This window comes from Phyllostomus discolor, chromosome 13, assembly GCF_004126475.2.
Source record: "Phyllostomus discolor isolate MPI-MPIP mPhyDis1 chromosome 13, mPhyDis1.pri.v3, whole genome shotgun sequence".
In the NCBI taxonomy this organism is placed as follows: Eukaryota; Metazoa; Chordata; class Mammalia; order Chiroptera; family Phyllostomidae; genus Phyllostomus; species Phyllostomus discolor.
In genome coordinates this window covers 60,926,022-60,950,769 of record NC_040915.2, presented here as the reverse complement: position 1 = coordinate 60,950,769, position 24,748 = coordinate 60,926,022, and the positions used below count along the sequence as shown (strand labels likewise).

At 57.7% G+C, this 24,748-nt stretch overlaps 1 protein-coding gene across 2 annotated transcripts in view; it reads left to right on the top strand.

Annotated features, from left to right (window-relative positions):
- Positions 1 to 24,748, top strand: part of CABIN1 (calcineurin binding protein 1) — a 126,337-nt gene that overhangs the window by 56,739 nt on the left and 44,850 nt on the right. For both annotated transcript variants that reach the window (XM_036014866.1, XM_036014865.1), the window contains exons 27-28: positions 11,742 to 11,924; positions 14,886 to 15,217. In XM_036014866.1, coding sequence (XP_035870759.1) covers positions 11,742 to 11,924; positions 14,886 to 15,217 — 515 coding nt within the window. The remainder of the gene's footprint in view (positions 1 to 11,741; positions 11,925 to 14,885; positions 15,218 to 24,748) is intronic.

Here is a 24,748-nt window from a genome sequence, read left to right as displayed (position 1 = left end):
ACCCTGCTCCCAGCCTTTTGCTCACGAAAATGTTGACAAAACACATCAGAAGTGAGTCCTGCTCCAGGATTTGTTTCTGCCCGGCACTTCCTGTGAGGCTCGAGCGCCCTGCTGGTCCTCAGGAGAGAGGACTGCTGCTTGCGCTTGTCACGGCGCAGGACGGCGCCCTCCTCAGCCCTGCAGGCTTGAGCCGGACTCAGGCGGCAGGAACTGTGTCGGGCGCTGTCAGTCCACAGAGCCTGGTGTGCCCTCTCTGGTGTGAGCACCCCAGGGAGCTGAGAAGGAGGGAGGCGGGATGCCTTCGAAAGGGGCTGTGATGCCACCTGGCCCTGCTGGCTACCCTCCGCCCCTCCCCCCGCCTGGTGTGTACGTGTACGTGTACACAAGCTGGGGGAGCAGGAGCGCTGGGGCCCGGTGCTGCTGTGACTCATCCTGGTGCCGAGATCACGGCTATTTGTTGTAGAAGTTTTCAGGGGGAGCCATATGAGTGGGTTTTCAATGGTTGTAAACTTTTTTCCTAAGTGATTCCTGTCTATGACACGGAGCCACCAAGACCCCGCGGCCCACCTTTGCCTGGCCCAGCCCAGTGTGCCGGGAAGCCTGGCACTGGCCCTATCGTGCTCTGCCCAGGCCTGGCCTTGAGGTGCTTTAGAGCTCTTCCCTCCTCACCCCGGGGGAGAAAGCGGTGTCTGCAACATGAAAATGGTTTGGGCCCCAACATAGCCGTGATCTCAGAATGTTGAAGTGGCTCTTTCAGCAGCTGCGCCAGCTCCCAGGGGAAGACCCTGGCTCGGACAGGAGCACCAGATTGCTGGTGTCAGGGATACACCGGTAGCCTCAAGGGTCCCCACTACCCACCTGCACTCCTGCCTCCTGTGGCCGGGCCCTGGGAGAACGTGTGGCCTGAGACCAGCCTTGGGTCTCCTATTGAGGAAGGACGAGGCCTTAGCGCTCACTCCAGGCCAGAGCAGAGCCCTGGTACAGGTGAAGGGAAGCAGTCAGGGACCCACCTGACGTCAGACGGGGGCCAGGGCAGAGCGGGCTTTGGAGTCAGGGGGACCTGTGTTCTGTTCCCAGCTCCTTTGCCCACTGGCTTGGTGGCCTTGGGCAAGGGAGTTCACTTCTCGGAGCCTCAGTTTCCTCACTCGTATGGGATGTTTTCCCCGGGGGGAATAAACAAAGACGCCCCCACATTACAGCTGCTGCTTAGACACGGTCACCCCCACATCATCAGAGCTCTGCCTTGAGGAGCAGGCAGCCCGGTGTGGCAGGGGAGCCCAGGCTCGGGGCCAGTCTCCCTCCGTTTGTACCCCAGCGCTCTCCAGCTGGCGATGGATCAGAAGAGGGGCAGGCAGTGTCCCCTGAAGCAGCAATCTCTGAGTGAGCCTGGGCCTTGGGCCTTCTGGGCCCGAGTCTGCTGCACCAGCAGACCCTGCCAGAGGCGGATTTGCCACCCACTGGACAGGGAGCCAAGCATCAGGACTTCCCCAGGGCATGGGTAGGAGACGCTGCCTTAGAGCCACCTGTCCACTTTATATGCCTCTGCTTCAAAACCGGAAATCAGCTGGGTCAGTTCTTGGTTGGTGTAAGGTTTAGAAAAATAGCTCCAGGTACACATAGGTAGGGCCACACTGGGTAATGGCTCCTCAGTAGGACTCAGATTCGCCTCTGGACCGGCCCCACTGGCACCCTCGTGCCACCCATCATAAGGTGGGGAATTTCCTGCAGCTCGTCCACAGCTCTGGTCCAGGCCCCTTGGAACGGGCCCTTGGATGCCTCCAAGGCTCTGCCATGGCAGGGCACCCACAGCTGGGCTGAGGAGGAGCCCTTTAGCCAAGCCGAGAGACAGACAGAGGACCGAATTAAGCCACGGGCTGCTGGTCCTGGCGGCCCTGAATGACCACTCCTGCCTGCCATCTGTCTTGGCTTTTCTCCACCGTGCTGAAATCCTTAGCATTGACGCTTCCTGACCCAGAAAAGAGAGTCACGTGGGGAGCACAGTTTGACCTTCAAGGGGCTCCAGCGGTTGCTCTTCACACATGTTCAAACAAAGCATAAGGAGATTTCTGAACAAAATCCATACCTCTCCCCACGTGCAGTGTGCGCATGTGTGAGTGAGTGTGCAAGTAACCCGACCCTGCCACTCAGCAGCGCTTAGGCTGGGCCCGGGGCCGGGTGCTTGCAGTGCGGCAGTGTGTTCCCGTCCTCACTGTTGCCCCGCTGGCTTGGCCATGTGGTCTGTGCCCCGCGAGGAAGCCCAGCTGAGGACAGGTGGGTGCGCACCCAGGGCCACGTGGCTGGTTGGGGTCTGCCTCCTCCACCCCAGGCCAGGGTGAGGCTGCCACAAGTGGGGTCCCTGTGTCCACTGACCGGAATGAAGACTGGGCCTGCGTGCATGCCCCTCTTCGCTGGGGTTTTGCTGGTGGTGGGGCTGGTAGAGGTGGCCTCGTCCACAACTTGGCCTGGCTCAGCGGCCTTTGGGGAATGTCCACAGTGGCTCTGTTGGGCCGGCCAAGGCCTCTGCTATCTGCCTGGTAGGCTCCGTGTCCCCAGAGAATGCCAAAGCCAGACAGGGCCTCAGAGCTCTGAAGCTGAGCCGTCTGTGGGGTTCTCTGGGCTGCCTCTGGCTGTGACCTTCCAGGTGTCCGTCAGTGCTGTGCCAGGTGCCCAGGACAGCCCTGGTCCCTGCAGCAGGCTCTTAGGAGGGACGGCAGGTGTGAATCCGTGCATTATACAGCTCAGGGTTGGGGTGCAACCGAAACTGTCCCAAGAGACCTGGCCTGGCCTCCCGGTGGGGTGGGAGACCTTCCTGCGGAGGCAGAGCTTAGCTGGGATCGGAGGGGCGGGGTGAGAGGGACCAAGAAGGGGTCAGAAGAGTGGGGGCTGTAGGGGCTGGTGTCCATGGTTGCAGGATGCCCATCTGGCCCCGTTTATGGCATGAGTAGAGCTGCCCTGAGCCCCCAGTTGAAGAGAGTGGGCTAGGTGGACCTTCCCGGGGAACCCAGGGTACCTTGTGCCACCCCCTGTGCAACATCCATCGTCACCTGCCATGCTGTCACAGTCTGTGTCGTGTCCTGTCTGTGCTCATTGTTGCCTGCTGGGCCACAGTGCCTCCGTCAATATTGCCCGTGCTGCCCCTAACCCTGACCACACTCTGTCTCCAGGCTTTGTCTCTCTGCTTGCACTGTCACGGCGCGCTTCGGGGGGCAGCGCAGACCGCATGCTTCGCCCCCAGTCCGGCCGCCCGCTCCCCTTGACTGGGGCGCCTCCGCATCTGCTGGTCCTGTGATGTGGAGAGTGTGTGTTTGATGTGCTTGGCTTCTGCCCCCGGCCCGCCTTCCCAGCTCCTGGCAGATGCAGGTGCGGTGGTGGCCGCCCCTGCAGCGGGCCCGCCTGCCCGCCCGGCAGGCGCCTCAGTCCTGTGTTCCCATTGCTTTGCTTTTTCCTGCTTTAAAAAAATAACAGAGGCGACAGACTCTAAGATACCAAGTCACGTTTGCAAGGACAGGTGTGTAAAAATACGATTTGGTCATAGCAGCCATGATGCCACAAGAGAGGAGCTGCAGGTGGCGGTGAGTGCTGGAGGGCCGCCTGGCCTGGCCTCTGCTCACCGGCCCCTTCCCCCGGGCAAGGCCGTGAGCTCACAGTGGGCCAGCCGTGTCCTGTGGACAGGCCTCCTCAATGCGGGAGGGGCTCCGAGTGCAGCTCGGTTTGTCTTGTGTGTCCCCCCAGCGTGGGGACTGGTTTTGGGCGGGGAGGGGGAGGCTGCGAGAGGGCAGAGCCAGTCACCCGCTTGGTACTCTCCTTCGCTCTCACCTTTTTAAAACCTCTTCAGGCCGTAGCTGGTCATGGATTTACTGAGTGCCTGCTGCATTAGGGATGGAAAGGGGCGCTATGGGGAAGGCCAAGACGAGGGCGCCCAGATCCCTGACCCCTGGTTGCATCGGTGTGTCCCCAGGCAGTGTCACAGGGCAGTGGTTGGTGCCAAGAGGCAGTGCCGTGAGCAGGCGCTGGGGTTTGATGTGTTGGAAGGGCTTGCTGGAGGGTGTGGGTCTTGAGCAAGGCCTTTGGGTGGTGGACAGTAGGAGAAAGGCACGGAGGTTTGGTGACTGGGGTGGGCGGAAGGCGCCGGAGGTCTGGAGGAGAGGGCCTGGGAAACCAGCGGCATCCAGAGGGGCTTCTTTCCTGCGGAAAGTGGGGAGAGTGATGTGGCCACAGCCTCGCTCTGTCTTTCGACTCTAAATGAGGCAGATCCTCCCAGTCGTGTTCTCTTTGAAGAGCCCTCCTGGGACCCCCCTCAGGTGACTGGGCAGGCTCTGGGTTCTCGTGTGACAAGAGCTGCTCTTCTTCCCCTGGCGTTTGTGTTAGGGGGCAGCTGCCTGCCTGCCTTTGGACAGGAAAATGGTTAAAGCTTCCCCAGGCCCTCCCTGGTTGGTGCCTTGCCCGGCTGGGGGAGCAGAGTAATGGGACGAGGAGCACATCGTGAGAGGTGCACGGTGAGTCCACGTCTCCTCCCCGCTCTGAGCGTCAGGGTCCCGGTGGGGCAGGGCCCCTGGCTCGGCACGCCAGGGCTGCGAGGTGCCTGGCGCTGCCCGGTCAGCCCCTGCTGGTGGACACGGGCAGAGAAGGGGCAGGGGGTAAACTTGGCCCCTCAGTGATGCCTTGGCACCCGCCTGCTGCCGCCCGTGTGTCTGCCTCTTTCGGGAACCCCAGGCTTTGGTGTCTCTCTCGAGCACCTGGGTAGCCTCCCTAGCACACAGTTCCCCCGTGCCTCACAGCCGGTGGACGTGCCCTTTCCCAGTGGTCATCAGGGGCCAACTGGGGCAGATTTGTCAGGGTGGCAAAATTCTCAAAATACTGATTCCACCCAAGTTTCTGTTGTTAGAAACCATAGTTTTCTAGTTGGCAGGACCAACATCTGTGATCTAGTTGGAGTTGCTACAGTTTTTGACGACACAACCATGTCCTTTTCCTCAAGCTTTCACGGAACCGAGCTGATGGGACAAATGGCTGTGAACTCGTTCCGGTTCTACCGCTGGAGCAAACGGGGACACTCGCTGGACCCCGTGTCAGGACGCGTGTGACTGGCCGAGAGCACCTGAGAGCGGCCAAGGGGGTTGAAATGAGTCAAACCTGAACAAAAAAATCCTGGGAATACTCTCACTCTCATGCCGAGTGGGGCAGGCAGCATTTCTGTCACCAAGCCAGACCCCTTTCCCTCTGTGTCCCCCGCTCTCATTGCTCTGCAGCGGGCCCCACGGGTCCCACTCTGGAAGAGGAGGGTGCCGGGGCTCAGGAGCAGGCGGTGTCCTCAGCTGTTGGTTGGCAGGTGCACACCCCTCTGAGGATTCAGCAGAGGGGCTGGGCTGGCCCAACGGCACGGGAGTGAGATGTCCCAGTGGTTAACAGTAAGAGATTAAAGTATTTGTGATCTCACCACAAATACCAGTTAGTGCGAGCAGGCTTTGTGTGGGCAGACCTGTAAAAAGACATTCTGAGAGAAGGGCAGGGCAGCCTCCACCGTCTGCTCGGGAGTGCCCGTCTTCTTCCTTGCTGGCCTGGGGCAGCTCCTGAAGAGAATCAGGAGCCCGGGTGGTCCCCGCAGTCCCGTTCAGTGTGGGTGTTTCCCCACCGGCTCCATGGGAGGTCTGGCTCTCCTACACGGAGGGGTCCCTCTATCTCCTGCTCTGCCTCAGGGCCCAGGGGCCCGGAGGAGTCCGGCCCAGGTCCTTCTGAAGGACCTCCAGGTGGTGGCTGCCATGGGACAGCAGCCACTTCTGCTGGCCCTTGCCTCCCCCTCTGGCCTTCCTTCACCGGGCAGGCAGGGCTTGCAGCCTTTGCCTGCAGAGCATCGGCAGACCCACCTGGTTCTCGTCTGAGCGCAGAGCTTTGGAGTGGTGTCCAGGGCTGTTTGCTTGTTCAGCCCAGAGGAGCCTTACCCCATTCTAGAAGTTTCCCCATTTGTGGCCTTCCCTGGGTCCACCAGCCTTCCCTTGGCAGTGGACCCGGTAACCTGAGATTTGACACACTACAGAGGGGCCTTTTGGGAATGGGGAGAGGAAAGGGGTCATTGGCATCCTTCCCTTTCCTTCTGCCCCACAGCCAAAGCCCCCAGGCAGGAGTTTCCTGTCCCGGGCTGGTCAGGTTGCACACCCCAGGCCAGAGAGCCCTCTGATCCCCCTGTTGCTCCTGACTCCCCCGCTGCCACCCACCCAGCCAGCCCCTCCGGCCCCAGGGTTCTAAGGCTGGCCCCGTTGTTCTCCCGGAGCTGCTTCCCAGCACCGCAAGCCTATCCCCCTCATCCCATCTGGCCCAGCCCCTGAGCTGTCCCATCTAGGGCGGCTTGGCCCGTGGCAGGAAGGTGGTCCTCGTGGCAAATCTCTCCCACCGTCTGCTTGTCTGGGTCTCACTGAGGCCCTTGTCTAGCTGCCCAGGGAAGGTCTGATTTACCAGGAGAGGAGGGAAGGGGTGAGGTACCAGGTGCCTAGGCCTGTAAAGTGAATTTTTAAGAGCTTTTAAATTTTTTTTTCACCCTATCGATGTAAAAAGAGTGAAACAATCTTTTGATCTGACTTGCTTCTTAGTATTTAAAATCAGCATCATTTTAAATAGCCTTATGCCAACCCTCTCAAATGCACAGGACCCGAAAGGATTAGAGAGAAACTCGGCCATGGGCCTTCCTAGTCCCTGCTGGTCGCTTGCTTGCTGCGATGCTCTCCTCTGTTTCACAGGCACGCACCCCCGCAGCAGGAGCCTTGGCCGGCACCCCGCCCCGCCCCCTCGGCTTCACAGGCCTGGCGAGGGAAGGGGTGCAGCAGAGCGCAGCCCCATCTCTGCAGGGCTGGCCCAGCAGCCCACAGGGGGCGCCATGCCTCGGGGGTGCCACACGCCTGCTTGCTGCTGGGGGGCTTCCAGACCCTCTTCCCTTCCCTTCTGAGCACCAGCCCTCCTCAGGGCTTCTCAGGTGCCCTTCATCATCCCAGGACAATGGCTTGTCCAGAGTCGCCACAGTGCCACTCAGGGCCAACGCTCTGTGCCCTCTCAGAGGGTAGGGTCAGCCATGCTGGGATCCCACACATGCGTCTGGAGGTTCCGGGAATGGGCGGCTGCCGCCCCGTCCCTGTCAGGCCCCTCAGCCTTCCCAGGTCCTGCTCCTGTGCTGCAGCTGTCGTTGCTGTGGGTGTCTCTTCACACAGGCTAGGTGGAGGCCTCCCCTCTCGGGGGAGCAGACGCCCTCAAGCTCGGGGCCACCCTTGGTGGCCCCACCTTTCTTGGTGTGGTCTGATGCCCTTGCTGCATGCTCGGGTGCATGAGGAGTTCCCTCCCCGAGCAGCACTGAGTGGGCGCTAGCACGTTGGGAGTGAATACCCGTCTGCTCGAACCAGTCCCGGGATTTTGTAATGACACACTGGATTCCACCAAATTAGCAGTTCTTTCAGGCCCACAGCCCAGCAGCTTGTGAGCACGCGAGCTCAGCGGGCAGCGGGCCAGCTCTCGTGAGTCCTCCCAGCTAGGCTCGCTTCCTGGACGCCGGCCACACGGTGTGCTGCTCAGCCGTGCAGCGACTGCACCTGGTACGATGCTGACGCAGCAGCGCCTGCCCTGGCCTGATTTCTTAAAACTCCACAGGCTGTCACTCCTGTGTGCCAGGTACCAGGCCAGGCCCTGTGGGGGCCACGCCTGTGTCAGTGTCAGAGGCGGGAGAACAGTGACACATGTTGGAAAGTGTCAAGTGGAGGCCTGGACGGCCCGAGTGGCCCATCTGGGGTTGGAATGCAGTCCGGGCCTGCTGAGTCCCGACTTCCTGCAGTGGTTCCCTGTGGCCTCTGGAGTGGAGGGTGTCGTTACCAGCCCTCTGTTATCACCCCGAGAACGGGTGGCACCGGCTCTTCTCTGGGAGAAGTGGTCCCCTCGCCCGGGAATGAGGTTTGGGACTGCTCGTGAGGGCTGCAGGCCTTCTTGTGACCCCTGGTCAGTGCTTACGGAGCCTGGGGAGGTCGGGAGAGTGAGGGAAGAGCCCCGAGCTGAGTGTGAGGCAGAGGGGTCCAGCTAGGCCCCTGCTGCCCCACTGGGGGGATGCAGAGTTTCTCTGTGGGTCACTCGGGGGTCTCACACGCACCTCACATCCTAGTTTCTTACGCCTCATCAGCTGTGCTGACGCGGATGACCTACAGTTACGGGGGGTGGGGGCATTGCAAAGGCAGCACTGGAGGAAGGCTCTGTGAGAGGTGGTTGTCCCCAAACCCTGGTCTGTGACCGGATGTGGGTGACAAGGGCAGGGCTGTGGGTGGCCTCTGGAGGCACGGGCCTGATTCTCGGTGTTCCTCCATGTGGGCAGACCCACTCCGGGCGTCCTGTCACGTCAGTGTGTGAGAAGTGGTCCCGCCCCATCGCCACGGTGCCGCTCAGGCACTGTCTCCGGTGTGGCGTAAGCAGAGCCCTCTGCCCCTCAGAACTCAGCCCCTAGAAGGGCAGGTTTGAGACGTGAGAGATAAAATAGGTCCGGGTTCTTGGAGGTAATAGCAGTGCTAATTGAGCTGACATTTTGTGAACATTTACTGTGTATCAGGCCCTGTTCCAAGTGCTTTGCCTATACTAACCTACTTAGTCCTCCTAACAACTCGGAAGTGGGCACTTGAGGTACCACGGTCTCACCTGCGAGGAAGCCGAAGCATAAGGAAAGCGCGGCAGCAGCTCCCCCACCCGGCCGGCAGCGGAGCCGCCTGCACCTCCCCCGAGTCCAGGTGCTGACTCTATTGAGACGACTTTACGTTCTGCTGCAAGTTGTTTTGCCCACCAGGCTGCTCTTGTCGGCCCTCCCAGTGGACCCTGGGTAATGGTCTGTTAGGTACTCGTGCCTCACCTGAGACCAGGTTTTCAGGGTCGCCAAGCAAAGGGTTGGAGGATCCTGGGGGCCACATTTGACTTTTTCCCTGATTAGGACAGGTTTACCTGTTAGAGCCACACAACTAGTGAGTGGCACAAGCTTTCTTGATTCCTATTTTATTTTATTCTCATTCGAGAGAAAGGGGAAGTGGGGGTGGGGGAGAGAAACATAGATTGGTTTCCTCCCGCATGTGCCCACATGGGAATCGAACTGGCGACCTTTTGGTTATGGGTCGACGCTCCAACCAACTGAGCCACACCGGCCAGGGCACCGTGTTTTATTTTTAATGATGACATTTTATCAATACTGTTGGCTTATTATTTATACCTCTTTTATTTAAAAAGTGACAAAAAATACTTTCCTAAGTGATCACAGCCTACCTTCAAATGACACTGCATCCCGCCCTGTGCGGTGTGAGAACCCTGCCTCCACTCTGGGTCTCCTTCATCCGCTTTTGGCGTGTTCTGTGTGCGCCCACAGTGTTGTTGCCACCCTTGCGTTAGACAGTAGTGAGTATCTGAGAGAGATTAAAAACATGAAAAAGAATATCCTTTATATTTATCACTACTTTATTTCAGAGGGACTTTATTTATGTAGATCTATGTTTCTGTCTGGTTTCGATTTATTCCACCCGAACAACTTTTTTGTTTAACATTTCTTCTAACTGACTCAGCTGTAATGGTAGGGATGCCCCCGTTTCTGTTTGTCTGAAAGGGCCTGCTCTTTACTTCTGAGCAGGGTTTTCTCTGGACCCGGACTTGCGGGTGACTTTTCTTTCCGCCCTTGAGTGGTGTGTGACCGGCATGGTTTCCCTGAGGAGCGTGCTGCGATTCCTAACTCCGTCCCTCTGTGTGTGCGTCTTTCTCCACCTTCAGGGTGTCCTCTGTGTCTCTGGTTTTCAGCAGCTTGAAAATGATGCAGAGGGCTGATTTTTTTTTTAATGTGTGTGACGAAGTCCTTGACCTGCCTGGTGGTCTCTGAGGGTCTTGGTGATTTGACATCTTTCATTAGTTTTAGAAAGTTCTCAGTCATTATCTCATGAAATATTTCTTCTGTATCTGTCTCATTTTCTTCTGGGGTCGCAATTAAGATGTGAGCCTGTTTGGATGATCTGTTCTGGTTTCCCCCCTCTCTTTCTCTCAGTTGGATGACTTCTACAGACCTGTCTTCAGATTTTTATTATTTTCCCCTCATCTGTGTCCAACTTGCTGAGAAGCCTGACAAAGACATTCTTTATCTCTTTTCCTGTGTTCTTTTCCTTAATTTCTGTCGTCTCTATTTGACTCTCACTCGTAGCTTCCATTTCACTCCCGAAGCTCCGAGTCTACTCATGGATGAGTCCACCTTTTCAACTAGAGCCTTTTAATGTACTCGCCATATTCATGAATCACGTTAATCTCAGTTATTTAAAACTCCCCATCAGGTAGTTCCCACATCCAGGTCATCTCCGAGTCTGGGTCTGTTGATTATGATGTCTCTTGACAGTGTTCTGTTCTTCTGTGTCTGTGTCTCATCGTGATTTTTACATCAGACACCAGGTATCACGTGTAGGGCAGAGAGACTGCAATAAATAATAATATTTGTGCCTGGAAGGGCTTTCCTCGTTCGTTTCCAAGCATGGGAGGGGGTGGGCAGTTGAGTCAGGCTGGTCAGCAAGGGGAGCTGGGGTTGGGCTTTGTTGTTACTGTGGTTACCTTCCCTGTCCCACCAGCTTCGGATTGCTTGGATGCTATTCTGTGCTGAGAGTGGGGGCTCGTTTGCTAGAAGGCGTCTTCAGTGTTCCGTTTCCACCTTCTCTCCGTGCGCTTGCCTCTCTTCCCGCGGGAGACTGCTGTGTGTGTTCCTCGTGCTCGGCAGCCTGGAGCAGGGGGCGGGGTGGGTTCTCCGTTGTTGGGTTCAGCCCCAGACAGCCCCGTGCTCGGGCTCTGTCCCTGCGTGTCTGGAGCGGGTCCCTCTCAGTGATTGAGTTCCTCCCGCAGCGGGGGTGCGAGAGCTGTGTTTGGGCCCTGGACGGTTTCCTGTCCCTCCCTAGGGCAGGCTTTCTCTTTTCCTCTCCCCGAGTTGCGATAGGTCTTCACCCCTTCACCTGGAGGCCGCAGGGTTTGGTCCCCTTCCCTGGGTGGCTTCAGGCTTTGCTCCTCAAGGCAGAAAGGTCCAGCCAGGGCTTTACGCCTCCCCATGTGGCAGCCGCTCCTCTGCTCCAGGCCTGCCCCCCAGTGGGGTTTTGTCTGATCTCCCTCCCAGCCCTAACCCCACTCTTCCTCATCAGCTCCTGCGAGGGGCTGCAGAGATGAGTCAACAAGTAGGTTCTGGCCTCCCGTGTGTCTGCGATGCCCGGGAATCTGTGCTCTTGTGCTAGATACTCAGCCTTTGGCAACTCGTTAAAAGTTTTTGCGGGATTCTTACCTACTTCAGTTACATAGGCCTGTTATGTTACATGATACAAACACTGTGCAATGATGTGCTGCCGTGCATCTCTCCCCAACTCTGTGTTCAACAACATCACGTCAGAAGCTTGACATCAGCCAGGATGGGAGTATTGACACTGCAGAAATCGATAAATGCTACAAATCAGGGCTTTCCCCCCCATTGAGAACCGGTGGTTAAACATCTACGAGGACACTATTGTTTGGAGAAACTCCCACAAGGTTGACTGTGGAGCTTGGTGCTTTGGTGAGTGGCTTGGCGGCCTCTAGGACGGGTCGGGCTCAGCACTGTCAGAGTGGCTGTGTTCAGGCCGTTGCCTCTGCAGGGCAGTCCCCAGGCCTCCGGCAGGGAGACTCGCCCTGGGCAGGCTCCTCCAGGCTGGAGATGGTGGGTTCACGCTGCTGCCTTCCCCCCCTTCTCCCTGCAGAGCGGAGCCAGGACAGCACAGCCGTGGCGCTCTCGGACTCCAGCTCCACGCAGGACTTCTTCAACGAGCCCTCCAGCTCACTGGAGGGTTCCCGGAAACCCTACATTGAGAAGAGGCCGCCTGTTCCCAGTTCCCAACCAGGACCCACCAGTAAAGACCTTCCAGGGGCCTCAGAGGAAAGAGGTACGAAACCCGACTTGGTGGCTGTCAGTGGCGGTCGGGGCAGCACTGCAGAGAGAGGCTGTGCAGGGGCCCCGCCTGGCCCGGCTTTCGTCCTTGTGCTTCCGCCGGCCGCCCTGGGCCTCGGCTGGGCAAGGTGCTCCCCTCTGTGGCCTCCGTTGTTCCTCCTGTGCATGGCAGTGTCCCGAGGCCACTCCAGGGTCGTGAGGATAAAATGAGACGGCTCGGAAGGTGGCTGCATGGTGCCTGCACGTGCTATGCACCTGGTGGCACTTGTCGTTGTCGTTATGACCGCCTGGTGGCTCAGGGTGGGAAAGCCGTGTCCGTGGCACGGCGTGGGCCCCCCATGCTTCTCTCAACAAATGGCTGTTTAGAAAACCTTCAGATCCTAAGTGTCACAAATGTGTTTTCTTTTTAGTCTGAATCATATCAGACATTTAGGAAAAATATCCCCTTTTTTGGTGGGGGGTAGGGCTGGTTTTATCCTGGGGTATGCCCAGCTCTTTTGGAGTCCCCAAGTCCCTTCTGTGGACGTCAGTGGCCAGAGCCCCACACCCAGGCCTGCCGGAGGTGGAGTGCGGCCCAGGCGTCCTCCGTGCTGCTCTGAGGCTGCGATGGGCTGGCCGTCCGAGGACTGTGAGAGCTTTCTTACTTTGACCGGGGCCAGGGCGCACGGGCTTGCCCAGCAGTATCGACTGCAGTCCAGACCCAGGCTGGGGTCCTGTGCTCGGCACCAGTTTAACTCATAGCCGCCTAGAAGTGAAACACACGGGTGGGTCCCATTTTACAGGTGGAAAACCCGGGATTCCGAGTGCAGCAGGAACTGGCCCACGGTGGTTCTGTGCCCTAAACTGTGCCCCATGCTGCCCCTCTGGTTGGGCTCAGAGGCTGATGAGGACCTGGCTACTCCAGTGTCTGGGGCCAAGCCCCAAGAAGTCGCCACCCGGGCCCCAGATGGGGGACTCTCGGTTCAGGAGCTCACATGTGGTCGTGGCAGTGCGGCCAGAGCCATTCGCACTAGGGATGGCCTCTCCCAGCTCTCTGCTCCTCGCCAGCCTCCCCTAGCGGGCCCCAGATAAAGGGGAGGAGGCTGCATGCCCTGTAGAGTGGACAAAGTGTCCCCATTAGGATCGAGGGGCCATGGAATGGGCCATGGTCTACCTTCCCGGGCCCCCTTCTGGAGATGAGGCCAACGCCCTGCTGCCACACGAGGCCATCAGGCCACTGTCCCACAGCAGTGGTGACGTTCTGCTGCTGCTGGAAGCACCGCCGGGGCTGCGGGAGGGGAGGGAAGACGTGCCCTGCACTCCCAGCCTCTGACACAGCGGCCGTCGTTCCCACCAGTCTCAGAAATAAGATTATTTTACTGACACACAAGTGAGGCCTTGCGCCTGGGGCCTGGGCAGCAAGCTGCCGTGCTTGCTGTTGTGTCGTCACAGGCTTCTCCCTGTGCCTGGGGAGCAGAGAGGAGGTCAGCTTTACTCCGGCCCAGCCCATGCAGGCCTCTCCAGGCATGTGAGGAGCACGCTGCCTTTTCCCGCCTCCATTCGGAGCCCGTGGGTTAGGCAGGTGGTGCGTAGGCTGGCTGTTGGTAAAGAAGGTGGGCATAGAACCAGGTGCTGCAGCAGTGGTGGGCTTGAAGGGAACCATCGTGGACTCGCGCCTCCCCTCTGAGCCCTGCTCTTCCTGGGTTGACGGACTTGCTGTTGGGACAGTAGTGGGGCCTCAGCGGTCTCCTGAGCTCCCGTGAGAGGAGATGAGGTAGGACCCATCCCTCAGTCGTTGAGTCAGCTTCACACGGGCCCTGTGCTAGGCTTGGGCCGCAGGGCAGGGGGAGGGACTCACGTGTAAGCCCGGTGGGATCAGTGCCAGTGGACGGGTGGGCCCAGGACACACGTTGCACACACCGCCCTGGGGGCGGGGAGGCCTAAAGGAGGAGGGATGCTGACTGCAGTCCTGAGGGCTGAGGGCCCGTGGGTGGAGCCAGAGGGGGGGAGGGCAGGGAGTGTGTCCAGGATGTGGGAGACAGTGGAGGGGGGTGGGCAGCAACAGGGAGGACAGGTTCCCAGGGACTGGTCACAGGGTGTGAGGCCGGGAGGGGAGCTGGGGGGATGGCAGAACTGATAGCAGGTGGCTTTGGGTGTCCTGGGAGGAGCCTGTCTTTGTGTTGGCAGTCAAGGGGGCCGGGGTGGGGGGTGGGCTCGGTGTGAGGGAACCTGGGGCCTCGCTCCTTGCCCAGTCTGCGCCGTCCCAGCCTTCTCCTGGCTGCCGCCACGGTGAGGAAGGGGCTGTCCGGCTGGGGGCCGTCAGGGGCTCAGCACATGGGACACACAGGCGCCAGGGCTGGTGCCAGACTCCTTCTCTGGCGTCCTCCAGGCAGTCTGTGCCGGCGTCCTGGGGGCCTGGGGGCCGTCTCTCCCTTGACACGCTCCCACCACCTTCCTTCCATCCCTTCCTCCCCGGCCTGTCTTCTTCTGCAGGCCCTGTCGCCCAGCCCAGGCCCGCCTGCGCAGCCTGCCCTGCCACTCCGGTGGAGCCGTCCCGGTGTCCAGGCGCTCAGGGCTCCCATGCAGCGCAGCCGCCGCCCTGGGGAAGGATGTCGGGCGGGGTGTGGGCTGAGGCGCTGACTGGTGGAGCAGGTGCGGCCCTTTGTGTGCCCTTCCTGGCTGTTCTGTTCTGTGGTGGCAGCAGTCACGTCTGCCCTCTCCGCGCCGCTTCCAGGTGCACCTGCACAGGCCCCGGAGGCGGGGCAGCCTTGTGCCGCCACAGAGCCCAGCTGTAACCCCTGCTCTCTGCAGCCTCGGGGCCCCTCTGCCGTGTGCCAGCTGGGACATCCTGTGTCACAGGGAGGAGACTGGGAGCTGCACCAGTCGGCTCACTGAGGTGCCTCCGTCGCTGGCGATGGACCGCTTAGGGCAGAGCCTAAAACCGAGGTGACTTTCTTTTCTTTCTTCTTAACTGTAGGAAAAACCGACGAATCCCTGGAGAGCACAGAAGGCTTCCGAGCCACAGAGCAAGGCAGCCAAAAGCCTGTCGCAGAGCCCCCAGCCTCCGCCTGCATCCCTGTCAAGTCCTCAGCATCTGCGCCCGCCCCGTGGGACGGGAGGAAGAGAGGGGACCCGGCGGGGGAGCCAGCAGCTTTCCCTCAGGGGCTGCCGGCCGGCGCTGAGGAGCAGCGCCAGTTCCTCACGGAGCAGTGCATCGCTGCCTTCCGCCTATGCCTCGGCCGCTTCCCCCAGCACTACAAGAGCCTCTACCGGCTGGCCTTCTTGTACAGCTACAGCAAGACCCACCGAGTGAGTGGGCGCCGGGAGCGGGTGCCGGGCCGAGCAGGTCGGGAGAGGGGGTGAATATTCCTAGGCTTCGAAGACATCTTTGAGGGTTGGTGAGCAGAACGAAAGCAGGTTGGAGCTGCTAAGGGTCTCGGGTGGGACTGCCAGCAGGGATGGGAGCGGTGACTGCGGGAGCAGGGTCAGCCCCAGAGTGGTTAGCTTCCCAGGTGAGAGGTGGCGAGGGCTGCAGGCTGCAGTGAGGGGTCACAGGGGGTGTGGGCTTGGAGGCTGCTCCCACAGCGGGACCACAGGTGTGGGCGCTTGCTGTGGGTGAAGGCTGAGGGCCAGTGCAGTAGGCTCCTGTCCTCTGACCTGTGAGGGTCTGTGTAGCGACTCACATGCTGCTGTCAGGTCCCCTCACCACACCGCCCACCATGCACATCCTCTGGATGCAGAGAGGCCTCCCTCCTCTCTGTCCCAGGGCCTCCCTCCTCTCTGTCCCAGGGCCTTGCTAGCTCTGGGCCCTGTCCCCTCTGGGTGCATCTTGCAGAGGCCTTCTTGCCATCTCCCTACTCTGGCCTTGCCTCTGGTGCAGCTGCCAGAGCCATCTTCACAGCCTTGGTTGCAGGGGGCTTGGTGCTGACTGCCTCATCCAGCTCTTTTGGAAAGCAGACGATGCAGCAATTCCTAACAGCTGTGCCCAGGCTTCAGTGCTCCTAGGGGCTTCCCAGACAGACCTTCAAGCTGGCATTTAGCATTCGTGGGGGGATTGTGGCACATTGTGCGTTCTTTCACTCTCTCCTTGCTCTCCCAGGAGGCACTGTGAGACACTGCCCTGGGTGTGGTCTATGTCTCCTATTGAGCCTTATTCAGAGGGGCAGGCAGGTTGAAAACATGCAGTTGAGCAAATAAGTACATTGTGATAAATACTACGGAGAAGATAATGGGGTGGCACACAGAGGTGGGGTGCCACCGTGGCTCTTCGAAAACACCTCTTATGTTGACACCTTTATCGTGGCCGTCAGCAGACTGGGGGGCAGTGGTGGGCTGCAGGAGAGAGCAAGCAGTCTGGGCCCGTGGCAGGCCTGGGTGAGCAGCCGGGGTGAGGGTGAGGGCCACTGAGGGCCGGGGTGGCAGGAGCAAATAGGGTCGGCTCTGGTCTTTGCTTCATCTGGCTGCCTTCTCAGCAAGGTCCGGGCTGAAAACCTCCTCCTCCCAGAGGCCCCTGCCAGCCCCTGTCACTGGCTTTTCTGTGGGATGTTTGAAGAACTTCAGGAAGGGCAGTTGGTCAGACAGACGCTGCACTGCTTATACGACAGGAAGTTGTCACTTGGCAGCAGTCTGTTTGGGGACCAGGCACAGGTGAGTGCCCTGTTGCAGTAGTGACTGCCCAGCATGCTCAGTGGCCTGGTTGGTTTTCTCAGGGCAGAGCAGGTGGAACTGGTGTCGTCAGGCCTGGGGCTGGGCATATGATCTCCGGCTCCGTCTCTGCCGCAGGCTTTCTGCCTTTCCCAGCCGCCACTGCGCGTCACTGCTGCTGGTGCCAGGTTGAGCCTGGCCTGCTCACTGCTCTCCCTGCACTTCACAGTGGAGCTTACCTCTGGTCCCAGCTTTCTGGGCCCAGGCAGATCTGGGTTTTAATAAAACCCCTTCAGTAGCAGTCTGCGGGGCCCCGTTGGCTGATGCTTCCTTCTTGTTCCCGACATGCACCAGCACTGCTTTGGGAACTTTCTCCCTTCCCTCTTTCAGGACCAGCAGAGCCCAGGGCAGGAGCTCTCACTAGTTGGGGATGGAAGGGATGCTGGCAACCGTCATCCAGGCCTTTCCCCGCCTTGGGTGTACCCTTCTTCTGAGGCTCCCCTAGGCAACCATGTGGCTCCTGCCAGGTGTGGTCACTCTGAGTAGGACAAAATATGGCAGGTTGCCTTCTCCAGAAGTTGAGATGGAATTTGGGGTGCAAGATGCCTATTAGGGATGAGCCCTTGTGGAAGGGAGGAGGGTGAAGGGTTGGGTGGAGGGAGAGCTGAGCTATGATCCGGGCCCCACAGAGTCTCTGGTGGTCTGCCTCCCACTCTCCCACTCCCACTAAAAGGCTCTCATCTGAGTAGGAGGGAGCCTTTGAAGGCAAAAGGGGCTCCCCCAGTCCCAGACACTGGCTGCTATCATCATGGCCTGTTCCCTCGCTGGGTGAGTTTTTTAAAAGTGGAAAACAGTATTTATGTCAAAATTAAAGAAAAACAGGAGAGGGGACATTCTCCTCGTCACAGTCCCGCCACCCTAAAACAAGAGCGGTTTATGTGTATGTTTCTTCCCAGCTCTTGTGTACACACTGTTTTCTGTTACTTCTGAGGCTCCAGGAGAGGGGACCATGTCTTTCCTACTTCACATCTGGGTACCTGGCTCAGGGTCGGTCACGCAGGCGTGGGTGGCCATCCGGTGTCAGTCCAGCAGCCTCACCCAGGCCCAGTCATTGTACGGGCCTCTGCACACGTTAGAGCATCTGTGCCCACAGCTGGCCGTTTCCTGCTGTCTGTGAACGTCTGCCAGGTCATTGTGGTCACGCTGTGATGGTCTCCCACTGACCCAGCCATCCCTGGTAGTGGGGACGGAGGCTGGCATGGCTGTCTGCACCCTGGACGTCAGTGTTCAACCCCCCACAGACGTCACGTTCTGTTTCTGTGGCTCCTCTGTTAGCTGTGTTCCCAGGTTGGGGTCCTTGGTTTTCTGAAACGGAATGCTGGCCTCGATTCCACAAATCACCCTCTTTCTCGTGCAGCAGCTCTGCCTGGCACCAGACATGCCGCACGCTCTGGAGGCCACCACACACCTAGGTCCTGACCGTGCCCCTGATGGCTCCTTGGCTTGCTCCACTCAGACCTGGCTGAGTAGTCGTTGCCACCCCAACCTGAAGGGCGGGTTACTGACTCCACCGAGAGCCTAGGTGAATGCTGACCCGACCCGGGGAATGCTGCCATCCCGGGGGCTGAGCCCTGGGTGTCAGCGTGGCCACAGATCTGGGGACACGCCCAGTGTTCTCAGTGACTGATACAGGACCATTAACTGACAAGTAGCCACACTTTCCAAACACATAGCTCTTTGCTAACAAACACTTCCTGCTGTGTGTGTGTTGCTTCATGAAGGCCTGTCTGTGGGTGTGGCAGTGGCCCTTTACTTTTGCCGTCTTGTGGCTCAGGGGCTGCCAGAGCATCCAACTCCGTGTCTTTGGAGAGGCCCCAGGGCTGTGGGTGGTCTTTCGTAAGTGCCCCCAAGTGAGGATCTGCTTGTTGAGGGCTCCCCAAGCCTTCAGGGTGTGGAGCACTACTAGCTTAGCTGCTGGCAGCAGTGTTTTGTGGGAGGGGAGGGAATGTGGGCTTTGAAGCCTGTCTCACCTGGGTTCGGGTGCTGGCTCTGTGTGGGTGCTTGCAGGTCTCAGGGCTGTTGTCTCATGGTGCTCCCACAGAATTAACGCGACACCAAGGTGAGGGCGGGGTGCTGGGCAGTACCCTGCACGCCACGCACCAGCCCTCAGCCCACAGTCCTTCTCTTCCCTTGTGCCTTCAGCTGGGCCCGGTTCCTCTGTGTCAGCATCTCCCATGCCTTCTAGACCCTTCACTGGTCCTTCTGAGGGCTGGGTCTTTCCCTAATGAACCCTTGGTGTGCCTGCCCTCCTGCCCAGGGTGGGGCTCGCTGCACACAGGCTGGCTGCAGTGCCCCAAGACAGGCCTCCTGCTGGCCTGCACCCATGGCCAGGGATACCCAAGGTGTGCTCCCTAATGCTCTCCACACCTTAGGAAAGATTGCTTACACTGATGGCCACAGGGCCCCACGTCTCACTATTTCATCATGTAAAATCTCTGGGATCATGGTCTTCACCAGGATTTTGAACCCTGGATGCAGTTTGTCCTCATAAAAACCTGGTTCTTGAGCCTGCGGGCAGCCTAGGAGAAAGGCCATGTGGATTGGGACACCTCTCATCATGAGGGTCCTGGCCTTCACAGATGGGATCCAGGATGGTCCTTCCCTGACCGCACCCCCCTCACTGTCCTCAGATATTGGGGAACTGAGCCCCTCTACCTCCTGCTTGGAGGGGTTTAGGACAGAGTGGTTTATAAGATAGTCCCTGCGGCCAGTCTTGAAAAAGAACAAACTTGGAGGAATCCACCTTCCCAATTTGAGAACATACTGTAAATTTATAGTAATCAAAACAGTGTGGAATATTATTCAGCCTTAAAAAGAAAGGAAATTCTGACATGTGCTGCAGCATGAATGAACGTTGAGGACGTTGTACTAAGCCAAACAAACCAGTCACCAGCAGACAAACAGTGCATGATTCCATTTACATGAGGTACGCAAGGTAGTCAGACTCAGAGAGACGGGAGCATGGCAGTCGCTGCGGGCGGTGGGTAAGGAGAAATGAGTTGTTTAATGGGCACCGAGTTGGGTTTTGCCGGATGAAAAAGTTGTGTAGATCTGTTGCATGGCAACGTGGATACACTCGGCACTGCCGAACTGTGCACTAAAAGATGGCTAAGATGGTGAATGTTATGTGTTTTTACCACAATTAAAAATAAAGAACACTGTGGTACTGGCCTAAGGACGGACGCAGAGATCAGTGGAAGAGAATTGGGAGTCCGGAAACCAGCGCGTACATCTGTGGGCAACTGATTTCAACATGGGGGCCGAGATACCTCAGTGGGGGAAGGACGGTCTTTCCGCACACAGGCCGGTGTGACTAGATGGCCACGTGCGAAAGAATGAAGTTGGACCCTGCTTCACACCATGTACAAAAATTAACTCAAAATGGATCAAAGGCCTAAATTTCAGAGCTAAAACTCTACGGCCCTTGGAAGAAAACATAGGTGTCAATCTTCATGGCCTCGGATTAGGCTGTGGTTTCTTAGATACGACCCCGAAAGCACAGGTGACCCGAAGAAACCGGACACCATCAAAATGTAAGGCTTTTGTTCTTGAAGGACGCTACCACCGTGAACAGACAGTCTGCAGACCAGGGCAGATGTTCACAGTTGTGTATCTGATAAGGGATTATATCTAGACTTCATAGAGAATTAAAGATGACCCAATTTTAAAATGGGCACAGGATATGAGTAGACGTTTCTCCAAAGAAGACATGCAGATGGCCGGTAAGCACAGGAAAAAATGCTCAACACTATTAGCCATCAGGCCAGTGTGAGTCCAAACCATGCTGACGTGGCTGCTTCACGCCCACTTGGACGGCTAGGATTAAAAAGACTTTAGCTTCTGCTCGAAGGCACCTCTCTGGTGCTGGGCCTGGAGGTGCATGAGAAGCTGCTGCCCAGTGGCAGTTCTGGGGGGCAAGAGCGTGGGCACACTAGGGCTGTGTGTACCCCGCACGGGGGCCAGGGTTTGGGAACCCTGGTGGTTCTCTCCAGAGCCAGCTTTCCGTGGAAGGCCTCTTGGTTAGGTCCCTGCTGCTCCCCAGGCCTGCTTTGTAGTTGTCCCTCCGTCTCAGCCCGGGCCTGCTCTTCCCACTCTTTCCAGTTTCTGGTCTTCCCAATTCTCGGTGTTTTAAAAGAAACAAGAAGCCAGCTTCAGCGGGGCATCAGGATGGCCTGGCCTGGGCTGGCACCCCAGTGTTGCTTCTCATAGCACCCTGCTGGAGAGAAGCAGGGAGCCCACGCTCAGAGGAGACAGCAGCTTGTCTCGCACCCCTTGGCGAGGGTGTGGTGGGGTCTGGACTCTGCCCTGAGCGGTGGCCAGGCTGGTGAGGGCTCCTAGGGCTCAAATCTTGACTCTGCCTTCACCTTCCAGATCGAGGAGGCAGGCTCTCTGACCCAGATCCTTTACCTGGTCAGGTGCGGTGGATGCCCACCTTCTTGCCAAAGGCACGTAACCATTGATGGTTGCTTCAAGGCTGCCCCAGGAGATGCTCACCGAAGGCCCAGTGCACGTTAGGCCTGGTGGCAGAGGCTGGGGGATAGCAGAAGTAAGGCCAACCCACCAGCCCCCACCCTCAGGAGCATGGCCAAACACAGCGGCTAGACAGTAATAGGTGGCTGCTGGTCAGTGTGTCAGGAGCAAGGCAGTGAGCCACAGGTGCTGGCACCCCCACGCAAGGTGGGAGGGAAGAAGAGAAGGGCCTGTTCTACCGGAGAGGCTGCCTGGGGCGTAGCGCACAGCCTGCCTCTGGGCCCTGGGCTGGGGCTCTGCCTGGTCGTCTAGCCCCTGCACTGCTCACCTCAAGGCTTGGCCTTTGGTCGGCTTGTGCTCAGCCAGAGGGCCTTCCTCTTGCCCTTGAGGGCAGGCCTGAGTCTCATTGGCCATGGTGTGGGATGCAGCCCACCTTTAGCTGTGAGGATTTCCCCTCTGGGCTGGAACCGCTCCTTGACCCAGCTAGCACCAAGTTGTCACCAGGAAGTGATGCTCAGGGAGGATCGTTCAGGAGACTGAGGAGTGCGAGATGGTCGAGAGGCTAGTTAGCCTGCCCTGATCGCAGCCTGGTCCCAGGGGCAGGTGACGAGCTTCCCGACCCGTACCAGGCAGTAGGACCAGGCGTCATGAGGGCGTGCCAGCCGCAGAGCAGGGCGTTTCTACCTCCCTTCTGCCTGCTACTCCCTGTCCGAACACACAGAAGGGCCCCACTGCAAAAAGACGCTGTGCCCCAGCCCCCGACGCGGAAGCCTTGGCCACTGTCGATCCCAGCCAGCCTTACATGGTTTGCAAAATGAAAACTCAGTATTTTTATAAACATCAGGAATCTTAGCTATGCATTTCTTTTTTAAATTATTGTTTTTTAAATGATATCTTATTGATTATGCTATTATAGTTGGCCCGATTTTCCCCCCTTTGCCACCCCTCCCTTCAGCAGTCCCCCCACCATTGTTGATGCCCATGGGTCATGCATATAAGTTTTCTGGCTTCTCCATGTCCTATACAGTACTTTACATTCCCACGGCTGTTCTGTAACTACCAATTTGTATTTCTTAGTCCCCTCACCTCTTCCCCCATTCCCCCACACCCCCTCCCATCTGGCAACCATCAAAACGCTCTCTGTATCCATGATTCTGTCTCTCTTCTTGTTTGCTTTGTTTTTTAGATTCAATTGTTGATAGATTTGTATTTTTTGCCATTTTATTGTTCATAGTTTTGATCTTTTCCTTAAATAAATCCCTTTAACTTCATATAATAATGGTTTGGTGATGATGAACTCCTTTAGTTTTTTCTTGTCTGGGAAGCTCTTTATCTGCACCTTGATTCTAAGTGATAGCTTTGCTGGGCAGAGCAATCTTGGCTGTAGGTCCCTGCCTTTCATGACTTTGAATATTTCTTGCCAATCCCTTCTAGCCTGCAAAGGTTCTTTTGAGAAATCAGCGGATGGCCATATGGGAACGCTCCTGTAGGTAACTAACTTCTTTCTCTTGCAGCTTTTAAGATTCTCTCTTTATCTTTAACCTTTGGCATTTTTATTATGATGTATCTTGGATTGGGCCTCTTTGCATCCATCTTGTTCGCGACTCTCTGTGCTTCTTGGACTTGCATGTCTATTTCCTTCACCAAATTAGAGACGATTTCTATCATTTTTTCAATTAGATTTCTAATTTCTTGCTCTTTCTCTTCTCCTTCTGACACCCCTATGATGTGACCATTAGACCTCTTGAAGTTGTCCCAGGCTGCTTATACTGTCCTCATATACAGCCTCAGGAGGCTTCTTAATGGACTGGTCTGGGAGGTGGGTTCTCTGAGCCAGACTGCTGGGCACTGCTAGAGGCATTGGAATGTCAGCTGCAAGCTGATCCTCCTGGCGTATTGGAGCTCAGAAGTTAAAGGCTGGGGCTGCGTAGTTCACTCATAGTTTCTGAGTGTGGCGCCAAGTGGCCCTGTGCTCCTGACTAGGGAGGGACCTGATCAAGGGTTGAGGACTCTTGTTGCCCAGGTAGCCCCTCTCCTCTGCTCACTTCTGCCTCCTCCAGGTAGGGGAGGGGGCAGAGAAGGGGTACCTCAGTAGGCAGGAAGCCCCATCGCTCACTGTGAATGGTTGTAGCATCAGTTCCTGAGGCCCTGGAAAGGACCGTGAGTTCTGGAGGAAAAAATGTCTCAGCAAACTGCAGCCGCTGCTCCCTGACAGCCGCTGAACCTCAGTGAGAGGGGCCCCCACATGGCCCTTGGTGTGACTCCTGCTTGGGTGCTCCCCTCTGGGAGTGGGCCGTGAGCAAGAGAGCAGGCCACCTGAGTGCCAGGCCAGAGGAGTCCGCTGTGCAGAGAGGGCTGTGGGTGGCACATGCCCTCTTGTCTACTTGGGGCTGTCCCTGCGCTCCTGGTGCATTAGGATGTCCACGTCCCTCTGGACGTGAACACGCCCCACATCGAACCTGCTTAGTTAGACCAGGTCGGGCTGCAGCACTGCTGGGCAAGGGCAGCCTTGCCTTTATGGGGCCCCGCCTTCAGCCGCTGCCAGGGCCAGGCCGTGTCCCTGTGGAAGTCAGCCTTGGAGTCGATGCCAGGCTCACTCATCCGGGCTTCTCCTAGGACAGCGATTCTCAACCTTTCTTGTCTTGTGGCACACATAAACTAATTACTAAATTCTACAGCACGCCAAAATATATTTTTTGCCTATCTGACAAAAAAAAATAAAAGGTATAATTTTGATTCATTCACACTGGACAGCTGTTGTATTGGCTGTTTGTTTGTTTGTTTGTTTGTTTTAATTTGATAATCTAAGGGAAAAGAGATCAGTGACCCTGACTAAATAGTCAGGTATTGCATATTTTAAAAATTCTTATAGCACGCCAGTTGAAAATTGCCACCCAGGAGGTGATGCTCTCCCTCGGGCTTCCACGAAAGAGCCAGCTTTGTCTTCTGTGAGTGTGTCATCTAGGAGATGTGTGTTTGAAACCTCCCCTGTCCCCATCCCAGAAAGACCCTCGTATCTGTGGCAGGGGTCCTGTCCTGTGCTGGGGTGGAGCAGACCTCAACCCCATAGCAGGCTTGTCCCTCTGTGCAGAAGTGAGAGCAGAGACTCAGATGCACACCAGTGTGGGGTCCCAGCCAGCAAGCCGGCGGGCTGGGTTTGCACTTTTGCCTGAAGTTGTGACAAAAGCAACTATTTCGTAAGTTCCACCTGACCACTAGCGAACAGTGTGGGAGCAGGTGGGACAGGCCCACATCACAGGCTGAGAAGTGAGAGGGTGCTCACCGGAGTTGGGATAAGGTGATCAAGGCCTGGCCTTGGGGCTATAAAGGCAAGTAAGGGAGCTAGCTGGGGGATGGGAGGGTGGGATGGGACTGATTGGCTGGGGATTGTAGGGGGATGGCTGTGGAGAAAACAAGTGGCCGGCACTGTGTAGTCCTGGGTTCCAGTCCTAGCTGTGTCCCTGCAGGCCTGTCCCGTGTAGGACAGCATTGTCCTGAGGCAGGGTAAAAGGGTGCGTGCAGGGTGCTCAGCACTGGTTCTGGCCATGGGAGTCACAGTGGTAAAGACATTGCAGGGGACGGTGGCCGGCCATGGGGTGGGTGGGGAAGGGCTGCTCTCCAGGTTGGTGAGACGGCTGAGGCAGCTAGGCCCATGCCCAGCCTCAC